The 21,712-nt window shown below is 40.4% G+C and overlaps 1 protein-coding gene across 1 annotated transcript in view; it reads right to left on the bottom strand.

Annotated features, from left to right (window-relative positions):
* Positions 1-21,712, bottom strand: part of LOC124064400 (dolichyl-diphosphooligosaccharide--protein glycosyltransferase subunit STT3B-like) — a 50,654-nt gene that overhangs the window by 17,052 nt on the left and 11,890 nt on the right. Inside the window, exons 2-4 of the mRNA XM_046398830.1 lie at positions 5,116-5,224; positions 3,087-3,374; positions 1,173-1,238 (exon numbers count right to left, since the gene is read on the bottom strand). Of these exons, the coding sequence (XP_046254786.1) occupies positions 1,173-1,238; positions 3,087-3,374; positions 5,116-5,224 (463 nt within the window). The remainder of the gene's footprint in view (positions 1-1,172; positions 1,239-3,086; positions 3,375-5,115; positions 5,225-21,712) is intronic.

Here is a 21,712-nt window from a genome sequence, read left to right as displayed (position 1 = left end):
TGAAGGTTGGTTGTGTTTTCTCTCTTATTCACAATATTTGGGGCATCTGAAATTAGTTTGTATAATTGGTCAAGTGTATAAAACACGGACTTCAAACTGTATGATTACAGTGTGAACGGAGGCACAGCATATATTTTTCTCATATGACAGAGGCCTGTTACTTTGACAACACTGCCTGTGCATGCAGTGTATCTTAGAGACGCCTCATTCATTTATTGGTCCATTCATTAAGCTCATTAACGCTTTCAGTGGACTTAATAATGCTGACTGTGCAATAGTTCAGCGGTCGCCACAGTCATTTTCTGGTTCTTACCTCATCTGATGTGGATGTGCCCTGTCTGTGCAATCAACATGTGCAATTACACAACCTCTCATCTTGCCAAACACACACTTTCACTTACAGCGTGTGTGTGTTGTGAGACACAGACAGATGGGCACATTTCTCCATCATCATGCTTGAATTGCTTTAAAGCAGAGGAAAGTGGTTGTAAAATGGACACCTATAGTGGCTCACGACTTGTTTATCAAAACTATTTTATTCAGAATCAAACAATAATATAACAACACAGAGGACTTAAATGAGTAGGCTGCTGGTACAAATGGAGCTCTCATGAGATGGATGGCAATAACAGGGAGGGCGCAAAGCTGTGAAGCCCACCTGAGAGCTGTGTAATCATTATGAGCTGCAATTTTGAGGCTGCCATTAAGATTATTTTGTCAGTCCCCAGACACTCAACAGGCACAAAGTCACACACACATTCAGGGCAAAACAAACACACACATGCACCACTTTTCAATCTTTGTGCTTATTGTCTCTACGAGCCATGTAACTCCCAGGCGGTGAGCAGCTATAAGACAATAGATGCCACACCTTATAGGATAAAGTTTTGGACTCATCACAGACTGGCTGAATGATAGATGGGTACTAACTGTTCCCCAAAAGATCTGTTCCTGTCTGATGAAAATGGCTTTCACTGATGTGAAGGAAATAAAGCTTAGTCTTATCTGCAGGCCAACTCTGAGTGACACTATGGTCATCTTTAGGTGCTTGTGTGTTTGACATGTTGCTCTCCCTCTAGTTCAGGAAGTGACGTTAGATTCAGAGTGTCAGATTAGGACATGAATGTGCTCACATCATAAACAAACACTTGCGTGTATGTGTTTGTTCTCACCATGTAGAAATAGGAGAGGCAGCAGCCGATGGTCCAGAAGACTGATCCCGTCTTCACTGACTTCACCTGCAGTTTGCACAGGACAGCATTAAACAGTAATACACTCACTCTCACACACACACACACACAGTGTCAAATGTACATCAACTGTTTCCATTAAGCTGAGCTGCTCTGTTCACTATTTCCTCCTGGAGGATTTGCTCTGTCACTGCTTACCCAACATCAGTGTCTGAATTATTTATCATATTTCGCTCTCTAATGCCCTGCCCAAAGCAGAGCACTGTACTCTACACATCTATACCTCGGTCAGTTTCACGCACAAGAGCTGCTAACGACGGCTTAATAAGGCTAACGGCCATGACTTAACGAAGGCACAGTTGATAAGCTCTGTTATTGGCTAAAATAGAATGGATAAATACAGGAAATGAGCCAGTGGGATCCGGATGGAAGGAGATGAGGGATGGAACGAAAGTTGAGGGGTGGTGGAGAGAGAAATAAAGGGAAGAGAGGAGGTATTCACTGGAGACTTTTTAAGACTTTTACTTATTTAAGTTACTGTCCAAGCAAATCCCAGATTTAGTAAGAGCCTCAAAGTTGCAAGCTGCAAGTCTACATGTGTGTAATTCACTGGGGATCTGCTTAAAATCCAGAGTATAGTAAAATGTTCATCTTTAAACCGGGTTATGTTATCCATACTACCAATTAACAGTGACTTCAGGGCTTTGAAACTGGGATAGTGGATTCCATCTCTCTCAGAGGTATGCATGAAATGTCCTAGTTGATCATGTTCACCGAGAATAACATTAGCCCATATAGCCACATGCACATACCACAGAGGACTAGTGTGATGACTAAATCTGTAGAAGCAGATAGAAGATTAGGTTTCTGGATAATAACAAGTCTAATAAGTCTCTCTGAAAAAAAAAAAAAATAATAATAAAATATGAAAAAAAAAGTTATATCTGTGATGACAAACATTGCAAACATTTCCAGAACTTTAATTGGTATCATGAATGAGACACTGGAAACTGCTTTAATCGTTTGGCACTAATGTTTACTGGGATCAGCGAAAGCACCCTGATTAAAACGTAATGGCCTGCAGTATCTGCCCCCGTCATTAGGAAACATTTTAGATGAACACTTAGCTTTACCAGATCACATGAAAGAATCTAGTTCTTTATAAAACTCACACTTGCCACGGTCAGGATCAATTATGCTCCAGTCTAAATCTGCATTTACTGAACAGCTGGTTGCCAACTTGGTGCCATTTGGCGCTGGGCAGGTAGTGTACAGTGGGTTTATTAGCGTTCTTGTGCTGGAAAAAGAAAAAAAAAAAAAAAGCTGCCTGCTGTAGCTGGAGACGAGGTTAATGAGAGGAAAGTTTGTGGGGTGGAAAAAGCAAAACTGACATAACTCCAATCATAACTTTGCAGGCAGGACTAATGAGACAGCTACATGGACTGTTCTAAGTCACCTAACACAAACTACCTAAAATTGGCATAGTTCTGAAATCAGTGTGAAAAATCTGAATTAAGAAGTATGAACCTCGTATTGAATCTCGTGTTGATCATAACTTTGGACAGCCACATCCACTTGCTACTCGGTTACAGTAAAAGTAGCCCATGGAGTGAAACAAAAAGCCAAATCAATCTGATTATCAGCTGAGGACAGAGTAATAATTTTCTTTGAGATCATAACTAAAAGTGATACCTTTCACATTACACATTCATTGTTGATATAAAATATTGATTATTTCATTTAGTCGCTGTAGGAAAAAAGACATGATTCTGTAGCCTGATTATTCATCTTTCTAAAAAGAGCTGTCAGCTGAAACACAAAAAAGAACTGCTATAAACAGTCTCGTAGTGGAGGGTCAGGACTATAGGAGAATATATACACTATGTACAGACGTACCCAGAGGTAATAGGTGAACTGCAGGGCAAAGATGGCGATGCCTTCATTATCGAAGGAGCCAGCAACGGAGCGGGAGATGTAGCCTGGGACGATAGCGATGAAGCAGGCCGCGAGCAGTCCGGCGCCCTGATTCCATAGCTCCCTCGTCAGCAGAAAGGTGGAGATAGAGGTCAGGCCGCTGAACACAGGAGCCAGGAACACACACACATCGCGGATGTGGACGGTGATGTGCAGCAGGTTGAGCACGTAGTGGATGAGGCCTGCTGTGACCATCAGACCTGGGTACACCTAGAGACAGAGGGAATGAGGAACAGAGGATGAAATGATCCAGTCTGTGTTGAGACAGGCAACGCAAATCTAATCATCTGATGATTTAATAACAGTCAAGTGTTATTAATAGACTGGATAGCCATAAAAAACCTTTTTTTTTTTACCCTCTCCCATGTTAATGTGGAAGACAAGTATGGATAGTGATCAGCCAGCTCTGAACACATGAAAAAGCTGCTTCCTGCACTGTTCCACTGCTGTGACTGCAAAATGCCACCATTAACAGTTTGAATGAGTCTGAAGAGTTTGAAGTGTCCTGGAAACATTAATAAAGCATTTCAATCATTTAGAACTAACTGTACAGTAAAAACAGGCACTAATACATCAGTTGACATGTAAATTTTATCGATACCAATAAATTAAAGTAATTCATTACTTGATATTTTGATGGGCAATAGAAAGAGGAATCATAAAATGGAATTGCACATTAAAAACAAATTCAAAAATAAATATTTTGATTTAAAAAATATATACATATTTGAAAATGTGGTTTAATGGCCAACTAGACTGACTAACTAAATTAAGAATGCAGAGTTCAGTAAGACCACTGAAATGTTTACACTAGCTATTCTTTCAACACTAAAGGTCCATTGCTAATTTGCATTATGTGATTAATTAAATGCTTTATTACTATTTCTGAGACACTTATGGTACTCATACTCAACAGCAGAGGAAAAAACATAAATCACATTAGAAAGCTGCTGGACAGAAAATATGCTTTTACCAGCCTTCAACATGAGCTCAAGTTCTGATGATAGAAAATCATACTGAGGTTCCTACACACAAAATAATCCGGTAACTTGTGAAATGAAAAAAATCCTATTTGAGTGTTCTTTATATATCGATGACAACAAAGCAGAGGTCAGCAGAGTTGAACACAGTCCAAATCAAAGCTTACAGCACCAGGAAAGAAAAATTCAACTATTCTTTGTAGCTGAGTACTTCATGTTGGCAACATTTTCTCCAAATGGACAATTTTTATTATATATAATTGTATGTCATCTTTATTCTGTTTACATTCTGCGAACACCTGTCAGCGCGTACAAAGGAAAAGGTGGCAAAAATCTGTCTAATGCAATATTTCAATAAACACGACCATAAAAGATGAGACTGAGTCGTAAGAGTATAACGGCACAGCTTCTTAAGGGAATCTTCGGTCTTCTTTGTTTCTCTTCACTGTCATATGATGCAAAATGTTACCTTCAAAGTCAAAACAAGATGCTTAAAACTGTTGTTTTGTCAGCTAGTGCGAATGTCCAAAAGTGCACTCTGGGGAACAGAAGAACCTTCATCAAGTCACAGAGAGAGTTCACACAGAGGAGTATAAATATACAGGGGGAGATGAGTTGTGGTGTATTGATGTGTTAAAAGTGACCCCTGTCTCTGTTCTTTAGTTGTTACCAAGACAGATCTACTATGTCTTTTATAAGTGCTCCCTGCTTCCCCCAGGACCACCCAATCATGCTTACTCAGAGTGTGTGTGTGTGTGTGTGGTGTGTGTGTGTATAAGACATTACAAATGACTTTAGGAGGATGACTGAAGATTCATCACAGAAATGTGACTCTTGAGAAATAAGGACAAAGAAAAGATAGGGTTGAGGCAGAAAGTACACCCAACAGCACAATCACTCCCCAGCTTCCCAAGTCAAGCACTCACCCACCCCACACACACCCACACACACGCAGTGTAAGAAAGACTCACCGTGCCTCCTACTATCCTACCCAGAGGGTACCAGGCTCTTTCGTCAAACCAGTTAAGGAACTCATAGAAGCCATTGGTGGTGAGATGGTGAGTCGACCTGTAGTTGAACCTGCAGCATTGAGACAGAGGCAGAGAGGGGTGTCAAGACAGGGCACTACACAAACTCTGATCCTCGTCCATTTGGGTTGGCTCAGTTCGGTTAGAGTAAATAAAAATGTCAGTCAAACTTTAGTACAAATCAAACAACCAGATTAAGATCGCTCGGTCTCGGAAGGAGGGTTCTGGTCCAGTTCCCAGAGGACTCTGCTGTGGTTTGTTTGTGGTCTGGAAGCAAAACCAACCACACAAATATATTTGAGTGTGTGATTTTAGCATTTTTTTAAAAGTCAAACTACAAAGAAAAAAAACCTAAAATCTAATTTAAAAAAAAAATATCACTATTTATTGAAACATTTATTAATTGAACGGTTTGCTGAATAGATACAGCAAAATCTAAATCCCAGCTGTGAGAACTGTTAGAACGAACAAAGTCAAAGCATGGAAAAGATTTCAAAGTTGCAATACCGTGGAGGTAAAGTGATTAAATAACAACAACATGAGGCTGACGTTAAAAAGAAAAGATCCAGATGTGCCAGCATCAGCGCCACAGCTAGCACGCAGCTGCCAGCTGGAAATACTGTAGATGTGACAACAAGAGAGACCTTCCAAAACTGAAAACATACTCATTAGTTTTGGGATGTTTGATTTGCATGTGGGAACTTGATCTTTCCGCAGTGTCTAAAGGAGTGAAGAACAGTAATGAAAACTAGATCTGCAGGCAAATGTGTTTGGAGGTAAGTACAAGTACAAGAAGCAATTCAGAAAGGCTGACAGGTCCATACTGTGGTAAGTGGAGATCACACACACAATTGGGTCTTCTCATTGAAGTCGGTTAAGGTTGTGAAAAAGCATTTACTGTTAACTGAAAGATTTTTGGGAAACTGGTGCAAACTTCACCCTCTGACACTTTGACATGTAACATGACTCTAATCTCAAATAACAATACAGCAGACAAAAGGTTTGGCAACAGCTTGAAAAAAAAACTTGTGGGAGCTACTTTTCTGCCAGTGATTGACTATGGTGACATATTGCATATGCATGCAGCAGCTTCCATTTTGCAAAGCCTTGATTCAGTGTATCACTGAGTAGTCATAGGCAACAGCTTTGGTATACTTTTATCTATAAAGCCGTACTATGTCTTCCAACATACCTCTGTACTCTTAAAGGTTTGAATGAAGTTAAATTCATAAAAATCTTCTTAGATTTAGCTTGAACCTCAAAATCATGTCCGACAGTATGTTTATGTTCGACTCATACAAAGATACTGAGCATAAAAAAAACAAAAAACGGGTTCAATCAATCCCGTTTGTAACTTAAAGGCCTGTGATCTATAAATCTCAAATCAACTTAAACTGGCATCACATGCCTTGTGATTACCACTTACATAACGCCAGCACAAATAAGGGTTTAGTCAGGAATATCCACCGACCAAAAGAGAAAATCTGACTTTTTGGAAGATGAGATCATAGTGATGGCAAAGAAAACTGAAGCCAAGCAACATGAATTATTCAGTGTACAAACATGCAGTGTGTCGCCACTGTAATGGGGAGCTAATTCCTCGCACTTTTACTGATAATTCTCATCACACTGTTCATAAATCTCATACAAAGTTCACCACAAGCTTGGAAACAGTCTCAAGCTGCCATATGCGTCCACCAGCAGAAAAATCACTTAGGTTAAATTTATACTTTGTTTAAAGATAAGACCATTTCAACATACAAAGTACTTTTATGTGGTTTTCTGCTTAAGCCTTGCTTAAGATCAAAACCGATTCGTTTTATTAATGAGGCGCCACATCCAGTGTGTTATGAGGTCATAATGTATTAAAAAGCCACTTCATTCAACTAGTCAAGATACATAGGACACTTGAACTTATCATTTATTTTAAGTCACATCTATAGTGTTTTCATTGTCGATATAGCGCATCTGATAGCATTATATATTTGTGTGTAGTAACAAAACATTAAGATTACATTATTAAGCGTTATGAATGCAAATATAGCACAAAAAACGTGGTCTTTATAAAGAGTGTTGCTAAATTAACATTTTATGTTTTACAGGTGAAAAGAAACAAACACAAATCACCAGGAGAAAACACCAAGCGGCTCTATTAGTCTTTTCATCTTTACACTGTACCTTTTCATTCTTTCTCAGCCTTCTGTCGCCCTTCTATTTCTCAAGATGTTTACAGCCACTGAAGATTTAAGAGTCTGCCCAACTACAGCAATGCCTCTAATTAGTTGAGCCTGGTAGATAGAGCGCTGCTATTGTACAAACGCTGCATCCAGCCCCTAGCCTTCAGACAGACACTGTGCTTATACACAGCAGTTAGTCTGCTTGTCCCCTGAGCTTTTCCACAAGTATTAAAGCGTTCAATAGAAACTGTCCCTCCATGAAAAACAGGAATTTGATGGACGGATTGCAGCATATGGCTCGCTCAGCCCCCTTAGGAGCGAGTGCTAGATTGTGGATACTTGCACGGGTGTTCATGCTCACTCTTGAGGCGCAGTCATTTGATTGAAGAAAGACACACAAACAAACAAACATACACACACACACTGACAGAATGCTTCTCCTTTTCCTCTTACAATCCCAATCCCAGAAAGCCTACAGTATTCCAAAGCGCTGAGCCAGTGGACAGAGGAAACACTCGCCACCCACACTTGACTGTCTGGATGATGGGCTCTTAAACCTTATGGCTCACCCATGGGATCCAGGTTTATTAAACATAGGAAAGCTCTTTTCGTGTGCAGACTCACCAGAAATAGGCCAACTAGCCTTTCTTGAGCCAAGCAAGGACATGAAATGAAATCCAACCGCCAAACAGATAGATTACTTATACACATCGTAAACACTACTGTGAAGAGTACTGTGATACTTCTCAGCACTCTCATTTTTCTCATAACATTTACATATTTTTATTTTTGTCAGAATAATTCCAAACTTAACTCTTATACCTGCTGGGCATTATTCAGGCTGTATCATTAGATGTCTGCATGAAAAGACTGAACCTTAGCTTAGCTTAGCACAGATGTATTGATTTTGCTATATGGATCTGTGCAAATATTACTACATTGTGATCTTAACAGGACAGATGGGTGATGATGGCATTAATGGCAACAACTGAATGTTCTCCAGTTTTACCAGGAGTGTAAAAGAGGTGTTAGAATGGTTGTTTGTAGAGTAGAAGAGGACCAGGAACCAATGGCTCAGTCACAGATTAAGCCTTTTGTGATGACAATAAACCGTTAATCAGTATGAGCCCTGAAAGCTTGATCAAAGCATCCCTATAGGGCATGAAAATGAGTTCAAAGCATAACATAACACTCAGCCAGGGACTGCAGATAGTGTCCTGTTTATGGCAGGAACATCCCTAAGTCTGGAAGATAAACGAAAACAAAGATGTATAGCACTGTTATTGGCTTGAAACATTATTCACTCTTTGTTAGTTGCTTATGGGTGCGGAGTATATTTAGAGGACCATTTGTTGAAATCATCTGAGAGAAAACAGTGTGCTGTTTTCTTTGCACTTTTTCACTTGAATATATTGCTGACAAGGCAAATGCATGACAAAAATTTGTGCAATATCCAGCCTCAAATCCAGCGTTTCTATTAACACCACCTTCAATAGGTCTTGAGAAGCAGGAAAAAAACCCCCACCAATCAATCAACTCAATTGCCATGATGTAAATAAACATTACCTACATAAATAAAATGTAAAATGATGCAGAAACACAGCTGAAAGTTTCACTGCACACAATCTATTTCACCACAGGAGTCAACGTGGGCTCCCTGCTACGTCTTCCCCAGCCCCCATCGGGTGAACGCTGAAGCAGTGAAGGAAAGTAAAAATGCAAGCATCATTTGGACTAATCACCATGTCAACACCTGCAGCTTCTCACTGCATACAGAAAATTATTCGGAATGTAACGAATATCTCTGGGCTTAATTTACACACGTTCATATATACAGGAAGTAAACAAATTCAACTTCCTCTTCATATGTGTGTATGAATTCCTCTGGGCCGATGTGTCAATTTATTTTAACAGTAACTGTAGTGTCCCCTTTTTCAATCATGATTTTTAAATGCTGAAGTCCAAGGGTGTATGTGATTATTAGTGAGGTCTCAAATAAGGCAAAAATAAATAAAAAAAAATAAAAATTACATACACATTTCAGTACATTGTTTTTCCAATTTGCATTTTAATCTCTTGTTAGAATTGTCTTCATGTCCTTGGTTTTCTGTTTAGGACAAGATAATGTCAGATTTACCAGTTACCACCCTGCTTCATCAATTCTGATTCAAAACCCTTTGCCAACCTTTTCTCTTCCCTGTGTGCACACTGACCAGTGCTCTGCTGCCTCTTTACACATGGCAGAGGGCCAAAGAGCAGCCAAACTGGGGGCAGCACCACCTTTTAATGACCCGTACGACTATTTTTCCCAAGGACGGGCAGGGCAGCAGCAGCCTCTGCAGGGTGATCGTGCTCCCTGTTGGCTTCAGATGGCATGTGTGGGAGTGCAACACAGGAGGAGTGAAAAACACACAGTTCTGATGAGATGACAGGAGGTGGCATCAAAGACACTACCTGTACACTTCTATCACTCTCTCACACACACACACACACACACTCACACGGATACTGATAGATAGACACAGTTAACATTGAGAGACACATACAAAGTGTACAGAGAAACACTTTACAGGGAAACTATGAAAGTCTCTTGCATTGCATGCAACAGTGTAGCCTCCCACAAAATGAATACCCAAACCACGTTACCTTGTCCTGACTTGTTAAAACCAGAACTACACAAAAATCACAAAGATAACATGATTACCATATGATTCACACTTAGAAGGAATGATCATTTTTGCATTACCATATTCATTTTTATAGGAAGAAATCATGACAATGTACTTTTTGTGCGTCACATACTACATACATATATACATATACATACGCATTTACCCATATTCTGATAAATTTATATGACACACATGGCATTTCCGTTCCTGGTGTGAATGTGGTGGGAAGAGTTACATTAAAAATGCAAGGATGAGACTGATTTACTCGGATACCCGATTTGACCCGACGCCTCTGACACAGCATTAAATGCTGGATCACATATCAGCAAGTACAGTATAGCAGCACAGCATGGGAACTGCATCCTTCTCACAACCCGGCCATCCACAGCTTTAATTTTTAAGAAATGTTTATGAGATCCACTCACTGCAGAGAGCTGCTGCTTGCAACCAACTGGGGAATGTAAACCCATTGAAGGACAACTTGAAGTAAAACACACCATGCCGAGCATTCAATAGCTGTGGTGGAACAAGTAGTCAGAACTTTTATGTAAGCAAAAGTAGCAATACAACAGAAAGAAACGGTCTGTTGCAGTAAAAATTCTGCAAACTTTTACTTTAATAAAAGTACAAACCAAATTAACAAGTTAACACCAAATTACAGTTATAGCGGTAATGTTGGAGATGTCAGTCCCGGTTGATTTGGCAACACCTGTAGTTAAAGCTGCATCATACGACAGGTCACAAATTTTGGGGGGCAGCAAAACAAACTATGGCCATTTGAATGAGAAGTCAGGCAATAACTGGCATTTTGCTATCATTCTGTGAGCAACTACAGTCTGGTGTTACGCTGCACACAGGATGAGTCTGTGGACAGCAGGGCACAGGGTGGCAGGAGGTTGGAGGCGTGCAGCCCATCGCCTGCAGATCTTCAACTAACAGCTCACTGTGACTGCTTCTTCTTTTTCCATTACTGCCTGCAATATTTCAAACTGATCTGCTGTCAAATAAAAAATGGTGAAAATGGCTGTTGTCTTGCCTTGTAGACACATTTTTGATGAACTATTTGTAGCTCTGATCCATAATCAAATTTAGAACCAATTAAAAGACTCTTAACATGACAATAACTGGGTTATTGGCCAGGTCAGTAGCCCCACCTGAAGAGCAGAGCTTTACTGGATGCACCAATGGGAGCTAACATACTGTTAGCATTTGTGTAGGGCTTCATATCACTCAAAAATATTAATATATTTCACCGGTCAGACTGGTCCACAAGGAGAAATAGTAGGTGTAATACAAAGAAACCTGAATTGCTAAAAGCTATAATCCCACAGTGTGGGGACAGAGAGAGAGAGACTAACAGAGAGAGTTTGTCTGTATTATCCCTAAAACAAAGGTTGAGCTGGCACTGGAAGCAACAGCATGAAAAATAAAGAAATAAAAGAAAACTGTCTGTTCAACTGTCTGGCCTGTGTGAGCACGTAAAGAGCTGTGTTGTGTAACTGGTCAGGGCTCTCTGAGTGCTTGATGAGATGGGAGCAGCCATACATGACAAAAATGAGGCTCTCTTCTCCTGCCCCCTCCGTCTGTCTCTAACGGCAAACAACAATCCCCTGAATCACTCTCATCATCTCTGAACGCCACCGGCTCGATTTTAAGTCAATTTCACAGTCCACGGAGATAGCGGACGAGCGGCTCCTCTTTTGTGAACTGTTGCATTGTTCTCAGGCTTAGCTGAGATGTGATCTACTGAGAGAGAGAGTAAGAAGAAGGGAGGAGAAGATGAGGAAGAACAGGGAAGAGGAGACAGGAGATTAGTCAAAATGGATGTAGAAGGGAGGAAGACAAGAAGGAAAAGTATAAGGAAAAAAGGGAGTACAAGAATAGAGTGTAGGAGTGGAAACAGGCAGGTTTCACCAATAAATGATTGGAAGCTCGGCCAATAAAATATACAATATGTCCGTTATGACGTAAAGCCCAAAGTGACATCTTCAAATGGCTTTCATGGTCCAATCAACAGTTCAAAACGTAAAGATTATCAGTTCATGATCACACAAGATAGAATTGCTCATGAACTACGGCTACAGCAATATCAATTTATTAATCTGTAGGGCTGATTAATCTGTGCCAGTAGGATGTTTTACAAACTGTGGTTATTGGTGGAATTTGGCTCTGACAGTGGCTAGTGGCTGCATAACCTCCACCAGTCACACAGGGGATGGAGATAACAATGTTGTATGAGCACTCCATACACAAAGCAAGGTAATCTCATTGTGCACCTGAGATAATTAATATTCTAATTAAATCTAACGTTTTATAAGAGTGATATAAGATGAGGTTGTTGGTCATTGTATGACATTATTAATGCATTAGACTGAAGTTAACTGCTGTTCTGCCAAAAGTATGCGGATTTGCTAGTGCAACGCTGGCTACTTTGCATTAAACTCAATTACAGTAACCACTTTTTAAACTTTTGGAGGCACAACTCTTTAAAAATTCACTATAAGCAAATGTAGCTTAACAGTCTACAAACATGCCAACCCCAGTGTAACACTCTCAAAATAAACTACAGACTTGATTAATGACTATTAATCGATTAACTAAACAGGTGTCCAAAAAATAAATAAATAAATAATTTACTGATTGACAAAAGCTCTGATTTAAGCCTCAGGAAGAACAGCTTCTACTTGTGTGAACAGATTTGTCAACTTTCCACCATTTGTACTTGCACTAAAAAATCTGAAGTTGAAAAAGCACTCTTGCACAGTGCAGCTCAGGTTTGGGTTTTTGTCAGCCTTGGTATTAGGAAACTTGACTGAGTTCACAGTTAACTAAGAAATGAAAATAAATGCTTCTGAGAGTACTTTCATCATTAAAATCATTATGGCTTAGAATCGTGCCTTTGCACACAACAGATACTTTTTTGTTTTTTTTTCACTACCAGTGGAAAATGTAGCGTTTAAGCTGAGGCTGTGGAGTATGGGAAGGAAGGAAGCAAGGCACAAAATGCCCCACAGCGCGAAAAATGGAAATGCAATAAAAATGTGTAATGAGGCTTTGCTGCTTATTAAAAAATATCAATTACAGTCCAAGAGTTTGCACCTGTGTATCATTAAAGAAACAACAGCACTTGGAAACTGAACTGAACAGAATGTTGGGGATGAGAAAGACTGATCAGAGAAGAAGAACAAGAGAAAAAGAAAGAGGTACACATGAAATCGCATGTGCAACAAGAAGACACTAATGTCAGAGTAAAGTGGTTACTGCACCGAGTGCTGGTGTTTGGGTATCAGGCAATTTAAGCAAACAGGTCTGGTTTTCTATTAACATTTGAACCCAGCTGTGATGTCTGAAGGCTGATTTGTCAAAATGAAAGACATGAAAGACCTTAAAAATAATTAGTGCTAGGAGACATTAAAACATGCATGAGAGGGAAAGGAAGACACACGAAGACACACACACACACACACACACAGAGGGAGAGAACGAGAGAGAGAGAGGGAAAAAGCTTCCGTCATATCCCCGATTTTGTTTGGTTAGCGAGAGTTGAAGAGGTGTGTGGAAGTCAAAGCCAGAGTGAAAACTAAGCCGGGTTTAGAGCCCAGGGGAGGAGGGGGACCGCACACAAAAGCATTTATTAAAATCTGATGATGTCTCATCAAATTCCTTCAAATCCTATATTGTGAAAGCGGGGGCAGGCGATGAGCCACAATGAGGATGACTGCACCAGAGTATGACTGGCTGATTAAAAACCAGCACCCAAGGGTGAGTATACGTACAAAGCAACAATTGTGCAACTCACCCACGACTTTCCCCTCGCTATTCATCAACCAGATGAATCAAACAATTTTTAAACTAAGTCAACCTTAAAAAAAAAAAAATAATAATAAAGCCCCCCCCACCCCCCCCAAAAAAACAAACAAACAAAAAAACAACTTTCTCTTCAGTTTGCACCTAAAATACTGCAGATCAGGGATGATAATTGTGAAAACTACCACAGGAGTTGTTTACATCATTCATCCTCTGACTCACCTACAGCAGCCAAGGGGAGGGAGCAGCGGGGGACAAAAGGGACACAGAGGATACCTCATCACATGTGGTCTTGCATGTGGCCGGAAACGGGAGCAAATCAGAGAATTCATATTTTACCCCAGGGCCAGCTCTAATGAAAACTTACTTTGGTTATCTGGGGAGCCAGAGACTCATCAGTAATCTGAGGCTCACACCAGTGTTGTGGAGATAAAATATGTGCTTTTAGTCTCTTTTAAAGCAAAACCAACATATACAACTACATGGACAAGACCACTCCGAAATTAGCCCTATATACAGGCTTATAGAATTAGACTAAAAGTGAACTAGGGCTTGTTATTTGCAGCTTACTAGAACTATCTGGGGGGGGGGGGGGAAAGGGAGAAGCCAGTGAATAACCTTTATTTTGCAAGAGCTGCAACAAATGGTTCAAATGGTCCCTTTTTTTTGGCTAAAACCAATCACACCTAAAAAATCCTATTCAAAAAAAGTCATTTGAGTTAGTAGCCTATTTCATGGTCTGATTCTCTGCACTTCCAAGTCCATTTCAGAAACTGATGAGAAGAGAAGAAACCCTTTTAAAAGGAGCATAGCAGTGTGGTCACCACTGCCCTCATCTCATCATGTTAGACTGACTCCTTACATCAATCTGCCCTGTTCATCGTTACAGCCCATGTGGCTTTGTTCAATTTTGTATCACTGTTGTAATTTCCTTATAGAGCAGTCCACTATAGCTTTGAAGTGGATCTACAGCACAATGAAGAGGCACCAGTTTGTGTCTGCATGATATGCCTCAGGGTGACTGAATAGTCTGCGGGGAAAAAAGGTCACAACTTTAAGTTGTGTTAATCAATTTAGGGCTTCTAGGGAGCAGAAGAACTCCAGAACAAAACCTATTTATATTTCAAGCGCCTGGCTCTTTATCGTCAGCTGTTCAGTAGCTTCTGTCTGTCGTTTGGTGCACAGCAGGCATCAGTGAGTTTAGCAGACTGTTACCTGAAAATGGCATCTTGTTACTGGCTCTAAGCAGTGCTGATTGGAGTGGCTCAGCCTGGACAGGCAGAAATTTTGTTCAGTGGAAAGTTAAAAAGAGGCTACAAAGCCCTACAGAGCTTCGTAGAGTTGGATCATAATTCTGCGTTCTTCACATTCCATTTCAAATTAGATACAGTCATTTGAGCTAATATTAACGTCCAAAATATTGGTACCTGCGGCTGTAACAGGACATGTGATTAAGGAAATCAATGCTGGTTTTAAACTGTACTTATGATTACCGGCTGACAAGATGTGACTATTGTGATAATCATTTAATTTAAAAAGTCATTTTTTCAACCAGTCTTATGTGACTGTAAACTAATCTTTTTTTATAATCTATATTTTTGTGTTTTGGAAACTGATTTGATATTATTGCCAAAGGCATTTTTTCACTGTTTTCTAACATTTTACAAACCAAACAATTAATCAAGAAATTGGCTGACAGTTAATTCAATATATAATAATCTGAAAAATTATTTTACCACAAGCATTATACTCTAATAGAAATAGCAAACCATTTATACACACACACACACACACACACACACACACAGCAGACAGGTCTGTGATTTCAAAGTGAGGAGAAATGATCTGGATACAGACAGCACAGAGGACACGGTGGAGCAGAGCCCGTCTCGTGACCTGTGCTAGTGCCTCCTTTAAGATTTGGAATAGCATCTGTAACCCTACCAAACAGAGGAAAGACTTTTATTACACAGTGTAGACGGGGCCTGATAAGAAGCCTTACAGAACTGTGGGATTCCTGCAGTGCGTGGCTGCTCATCCTAACATTTTTTTTCACTCCTCTATGCACAACGCATCTGCTCAGATCTCAGCATGTGGGGCTGCCTCTGTGGCTAAACAGAGACATTTTGTTGCTTTACACTGACAGACCTGAGCAGAATAGATTTCTCTTCAAAATCAATAAGATGGGGGCGGCACGGTGGTGCAGTGGTTAGCACTGTCGCCTCATAGCAAGAGAGTTCCAGGTTCGAATCCCGGTCCGGGCCCTTCTATGTGGAGTTTGCATGTTCTCCCTGTTCTCCGGGTACTCCAGCTTCCTCCCACAATACCAAAAACATGCACATTAGGTTGATTGGCTACTCTAAATTGCCCCTAGGTGTGAGTGTGAGAGAGTGTGGTTGTCTGTTTTTGTGTGTTGGCCCTGCGATTGACTGGCGACCAGTACAGGGTGAACCCCGCCTCTCGCCCGTAGTCAGCTGGGATAGGCTCCAGCTCCCCCGCGACCCTGACGGATAAGCGGTATAGAAAATGGATGGATGGATCAATAAGATGACAATAAACAGATGGGAAAAATAAACACAGCTGAAAATATAAGACAGCCCCAAACACCAGTGATGATGACAGCAATGACAGAATTTTCAGATAACGGACCCCACGGACACGTTGACGGACAGGAGGAGGGAAACACATGAGCAGTGCTTACCTTGCTGACTGGTTAGCCTACCAACCTGGCACAGCATAATCAAAAAGCCTCTCCCGTCGACAGGAGATATGCATTAAGGAAATGTGGTTTCTTTGAGTTTTGACAAAAAAATGTCCTGAGGCAGCAGTCTGAGGAGGGCATGATGGTGCAGAGAGGATTTGGAGCAGTTTTAAGTTCTGCACTCTATTGATTCTAAACTTTTTTGACCTTACACAGTTTCAACAGCTGTCCAGTTTAGTCATGCATGAGCAGAGTGCTAAAAAAAAAAAAAGCCTAACTTTATGTCTAATTTAAAAAGGAACACTAAACACTCTAGTCACATATACAAAATTAAATTCTTAATGTGATGTGAAAAATAAATTTAAAAAAATCATGGACTACAGAATTTACATAACTGCTGTGCCTTAATGAAAGCCAAGTTCACAAGGTTGGCTTGAGCTTTCTCTGCAGCGCTGGTTGGTCAGTCAGAAGCACTAACAGCCTAACAACAACACTGTCTCAGCCCATTGCAGTCATGATGATTATTTAATGAGGAGTTGCTTTGCCTCTCCTACCAGCTGCTCAACACATCTGAGTGCCTAAGGAGAAGATTCAAGGAGATGAGATGGACCAGATCTGCAAACTATCATTTGCTACACACACACACAGCACACAGACGAAGCATGGGCTATGTAATACTGAATAAAATAACACAGGCTGCTATGACAAAGTATATTTTTAACAAACGGAGTACAGAGTACACTGGTATTTTGGCTTTTCAAGATATTGGAAAAGCATGTATGGTAAATTTATTATGCTTTTCTAGAAATCTAGAAATAGAATATTTTACTTCCTACTGAGTGGAGTGGTAATTGTGCATGAAGGGGTGCCATAAGAAAATAACTAAAGGTTTACAAAATTTTGGGACTACTACATCAAAACTACAGGTTGTGCAGAGGGAAGTATGTGTTACATAGATTGTTTAACTTTAATTAATCCAAGGTTTATTAACCCTAACCAACCCTGGTCTTTATTATTATAAACACTGAATAAACTGTACTATAATAGAGCAGAGAGTGCACATAAAGTGCACACAGTATCTTGCCCTAAAGTGTCTGGCAGTTCCCAAAGTTCACTGATTATTTTCACTGTATTAAAAAGTCAAGACAGAGTCTTGTGCCAAATAAAATACAAGTGAAGGCCAATTACTTGCCACCATGGCTGATGGAGGAGACAAACTGACCAGCCCTGGCAAAAATAGACCACCATTTAGCTGGTGGCTTGGTGCCATTACTCACCTTGCATGTCAGAGCAAGTTATTAAGCGTTTGTCCGTTTTACCTGTGACCAGACTCAGTATCGTTCAGAGTGTTCGGGTGCGGTCAGAAGTTTGCTCTTCTGAACCTATAACCACACTCAACAGTCCTGTCACCAGGTCCTACATTGCACCTTTACATCACTGCAGCAGGGTGATTTGTGAAACCAAAGGAAGTCAATAAAACCAAGATTTTTGGGTGGTGGACTCCAAGGCAGTCTGGTCATAAAGCCCTTCTCCGAGCAGTGATTTGATACTGTTATCCTACAAATGACAACAAGATATTAGCTTGATCAATTTTGATAAAGAAATTTATACTGACAGCTTTGTGTTCCACAAAATCTGATACATGTTCATGATGAACATGGCTATGTTTGCTCTGCTATCAGACAGGCTTTGAAGTCTTTGAAATGTCTGGTCCAGTGTTTCATGTTTTCCACTGAGTGATGAGTCCGTTTCCCTTCATATAACTGCAGCCTTGGCCTGAGGCCTGCTGCGTATCGGCTCCTCGAAAACACCATCCTTAAAATCACAAGGTTTATTAAAAGTACAAACGATACAGCAGGTCTGTCTGTGTTTGTGTGTGTGCTCTGGGCTATTTAACGCAGACCATGAAATCACATCCATGAGAATGCACTGGTGGTTCTATAGGATCCAGATAATGACAAAATGTATGAGAGTTATTAGTGATTATATAGACAGAAGTGGAGGCTGCTGCCCTAGGTTTGCTTCTTTACTTTACTTTTCTTTGTATTACTGTGGCTGATCATTCCTTTGAGAATAATATGTCTTCTCTTTAACTTTTGCTGAGACTATAAAAATCTCACAGTATAAGCAGGTAGCTCATCCACTCTCTTTCTCTTGGCCTATATACTGAATCTACTACACTCAGTCTTCATTCAGACTGAGGTCAGATACCTAATAATAAATGACACAGAGCTATAACAGTGGAAATCATATGAAAAGCAGGGCATTGATGCCTGACACAAGGCTGTTTTGCAACAGACTTGCCATCATAGACATAAGAGTGCAAAGGATATCAATTCCCATTATGGAATACAGTGTTACATGTAAGTTAGCTTGGTCACACCGGGTCCAACTATGGAAAATGATGCAGATACATTTGGAGTAGTTAGTCATTGTGAGGTGCTTTGTTTCTTAAATTAGTCACAGGCCTATGGTGGGTGGCTGCCCACATGATGAAGGAGGCAATACTGGGGCAAGACTGTCCTATTTACCATTTGGCTCTCACGTTGAAAGAGAAATTCATAGACAAATCAAACTCTTTCAGTTCAAAAAGCTGATAAACTGCTGGAGTGGGAAGATGGGAATCCTGCAGACTAAAGGGGTCTCCCTACAGGTCAATCACAGGGTTGACACATAAAGACAGACAATCACACATGCACTCTCACCTAGGGGCAATGTAGAGTAGCCAATTAATTTAATGTGCATGTTTTTGGGATTGTGCGAGGAAGCCGGAGTACCCGGAGAAAACCCACGCAGGCACAGGGAGAACACAAAACCTGGAACACTCTTGCTGAGAGGTGACAGTGCTAACACCACCATGCCGCCCGATTCCATTTTTTTTTTTCCAAGTGTGACCTGTCACACTTGGAACACTTGTTCAAAGCACACTTGCACACTTGTTCAAAGCACTTTCTTTCAATGAACTACAATTGACAGCACATACAAACAAAAATCAAATTTTCAACCATTTTGCAATCAAAATTTTTCATTTTTCAAAAACTGTTTCCCTGATAACACCCAAGAGTTTGACTAGTACCCAGAATAATCATTACCATTCCCATGAAGTTCCAAAGCAATGGAAAGGCAGTGTTCACTACTCCAGTAATAGGACTTAGACAGGACTTGGCAACAGGAGATATTTCTAGTCTACTCAGCTCTGGCTCAGCTGTGAGCCAGAAAGCTTCAAAGTCATAACGCTGTGTACAGTTGACAAACAGCAAATATTATCTGACAGTATGTTCAACATCAAGACTACTCAGCAATCCAGCCATGATATTGTCCCCAAATCAATCTCAAGGTTTTCTGGAACAAATGATAGTCCATGTGTACTATCAGCCACAGCCTGAAGAAGAGAGTTGAATAACAAATGGGATGTGAGATGGTTGCTTATATGACAGCCTACAAAGTAAGTTCATAGAGGCAGTGTAGCAGCTTGTGTCATAGTCGCCATCCTATGGTGAGGATGAGGAACTGCAGGACTACACCTAGTACCAATATTCAGTTTGATTTTTGTTTGGCTGTGTGGGAGAGGGGTTTTATTGAATGAAGCATACTTACAGCTTAAAGTTTTTGAGACATCTGACATGGTATGGATCTGATTAAAGTGGTCTTGTTTAGCTGACCCAGAAATGCACAGAAACTTCCACTAAAAGCACAATGGAAATGCTATATCTGCAAGATTTATTAAGGTTTTATTAGGTGAATTTACAGCAGAATTCTCAAAGTGCAACGCTTCTAGAGGATCAACACAGGCAACACAGACCCTGAGACATTACTGCTAACTTTCCTGTGGGTACTCAGGTTACCAGCCAGGATTCAGCATCATCCAATCAGCAGCACAGATCAATCTCCTTATTTAAACCCCTCTAATCTCTTTATGAGAGGAAAATACGACAACCCCTGCTGCCTCCTTCACTAATGTCCCCATGTGTTCACTTTATCATTCATGTTACTGCCGGGCTAACTGGTCTTGTTGCTCTGCTGACAGTCAAGCCATGTGCCAAGGAGAACAAGAAAAACAGATGAAAGAGGAACTGAAAAAAAACAAACACACTACACACGAGACAGAAAGATGAGAGACGGAGGAAAACAGTAACAACAGAGGAAAAGGGAACGTGAGGACTAGCCGGGTTAAAATGCTGTGCTTTAACAACTCCCTGGGCTAATTTAACTGGCAACCAGCAGCAACCAACGTAAAGGCTGAGGGAGGCACAGGAAGAGAGACCAACAACAGGGAAAGGAAGGAAGGAGGAAAGGATTCAGGAAATGTGACTGAGGCAAATTGTAATGTTTTGTAACACAAGGCAAACAAGCTCTTTTGTCTTACTTTGTCAGTTATCAGACTGGGACAAAGGATATGTAATTCTGCTAAATATTTATCTGTGACAGCCATGGAGACTCTGTTTGTTGTCACATTAAAAGATTAATCAGCTGCAAAAAAGATGGCAAGGACATTCTGATAATTTCTGGCTGTGTTTGTACATTTAATCAGGGCAGAAACATTTATTTGATGGGAAGTATGCTGTGCAGTCATAGGGGAGGAACAGGATTACTAAGAAAACACAAATGAGGAGCACAAAAAGAAAATCATCGTTAGTTTGTCACTGCTCATTGGCCGCAGTTTTCTCACCTTTGCCGTTTTGCTGATTTCAAGTTGACTTACACATTATAAGTGCCAGTCACTCTTTTGCCACCTCTTTGGTGGTAGATGTCATCATCACTCTGGAAAGTCCCACTTACCTCATACTGAGAAAAAAATGACTGTTGCGATAACCATAAAATGCACAACGCTTGTTGGATAATTGCTACCATGGAATCATGAAGATAAAATAAATAAAAACACCTGCTGTAAACCCAACCACAGCACAAATACTCATGGTGACTGGCAACATCTCAGTACTTAGACATTCCTAGTTAATAAACTCCCTGCCATGCTGAACTTCCAATCAGTGTCTTTACATGCATTTAAGTAATTGGATTCCTGCTGACTTTCTGCACTAAGCAGACATCTTCAGTGTCAACAAACTTAGTTTCCATGGGTACAGGTTTAGAGAAACACAATTTTCTTCACAGAGTTTTTGGTCACATATATGTTCAACTTTCTAATTGGCTTCTAATGTAAATATGTGCCAGACTTCAGACTT

The sequence above is a fragment of the Scatophagus argus genome, chromosome 9, assembly GCF_020382885.2.
Source record: "Scatophagus argus isolate fScaArg1 chromosome 9, fScaArg1.pri, whole genome shotgun sequence".
Taxonomy (NCBI): domain Eukaryota; kingdom Metazoa; phylum Chordata; class Actinopteri; family Scatophagidae; genus Scatophagus; species Scatophagus argus.
Note: the sequence above shows the minus strand (reverse complement) of the source record. Positions and strands in the feature narration are given on the sequence as shown.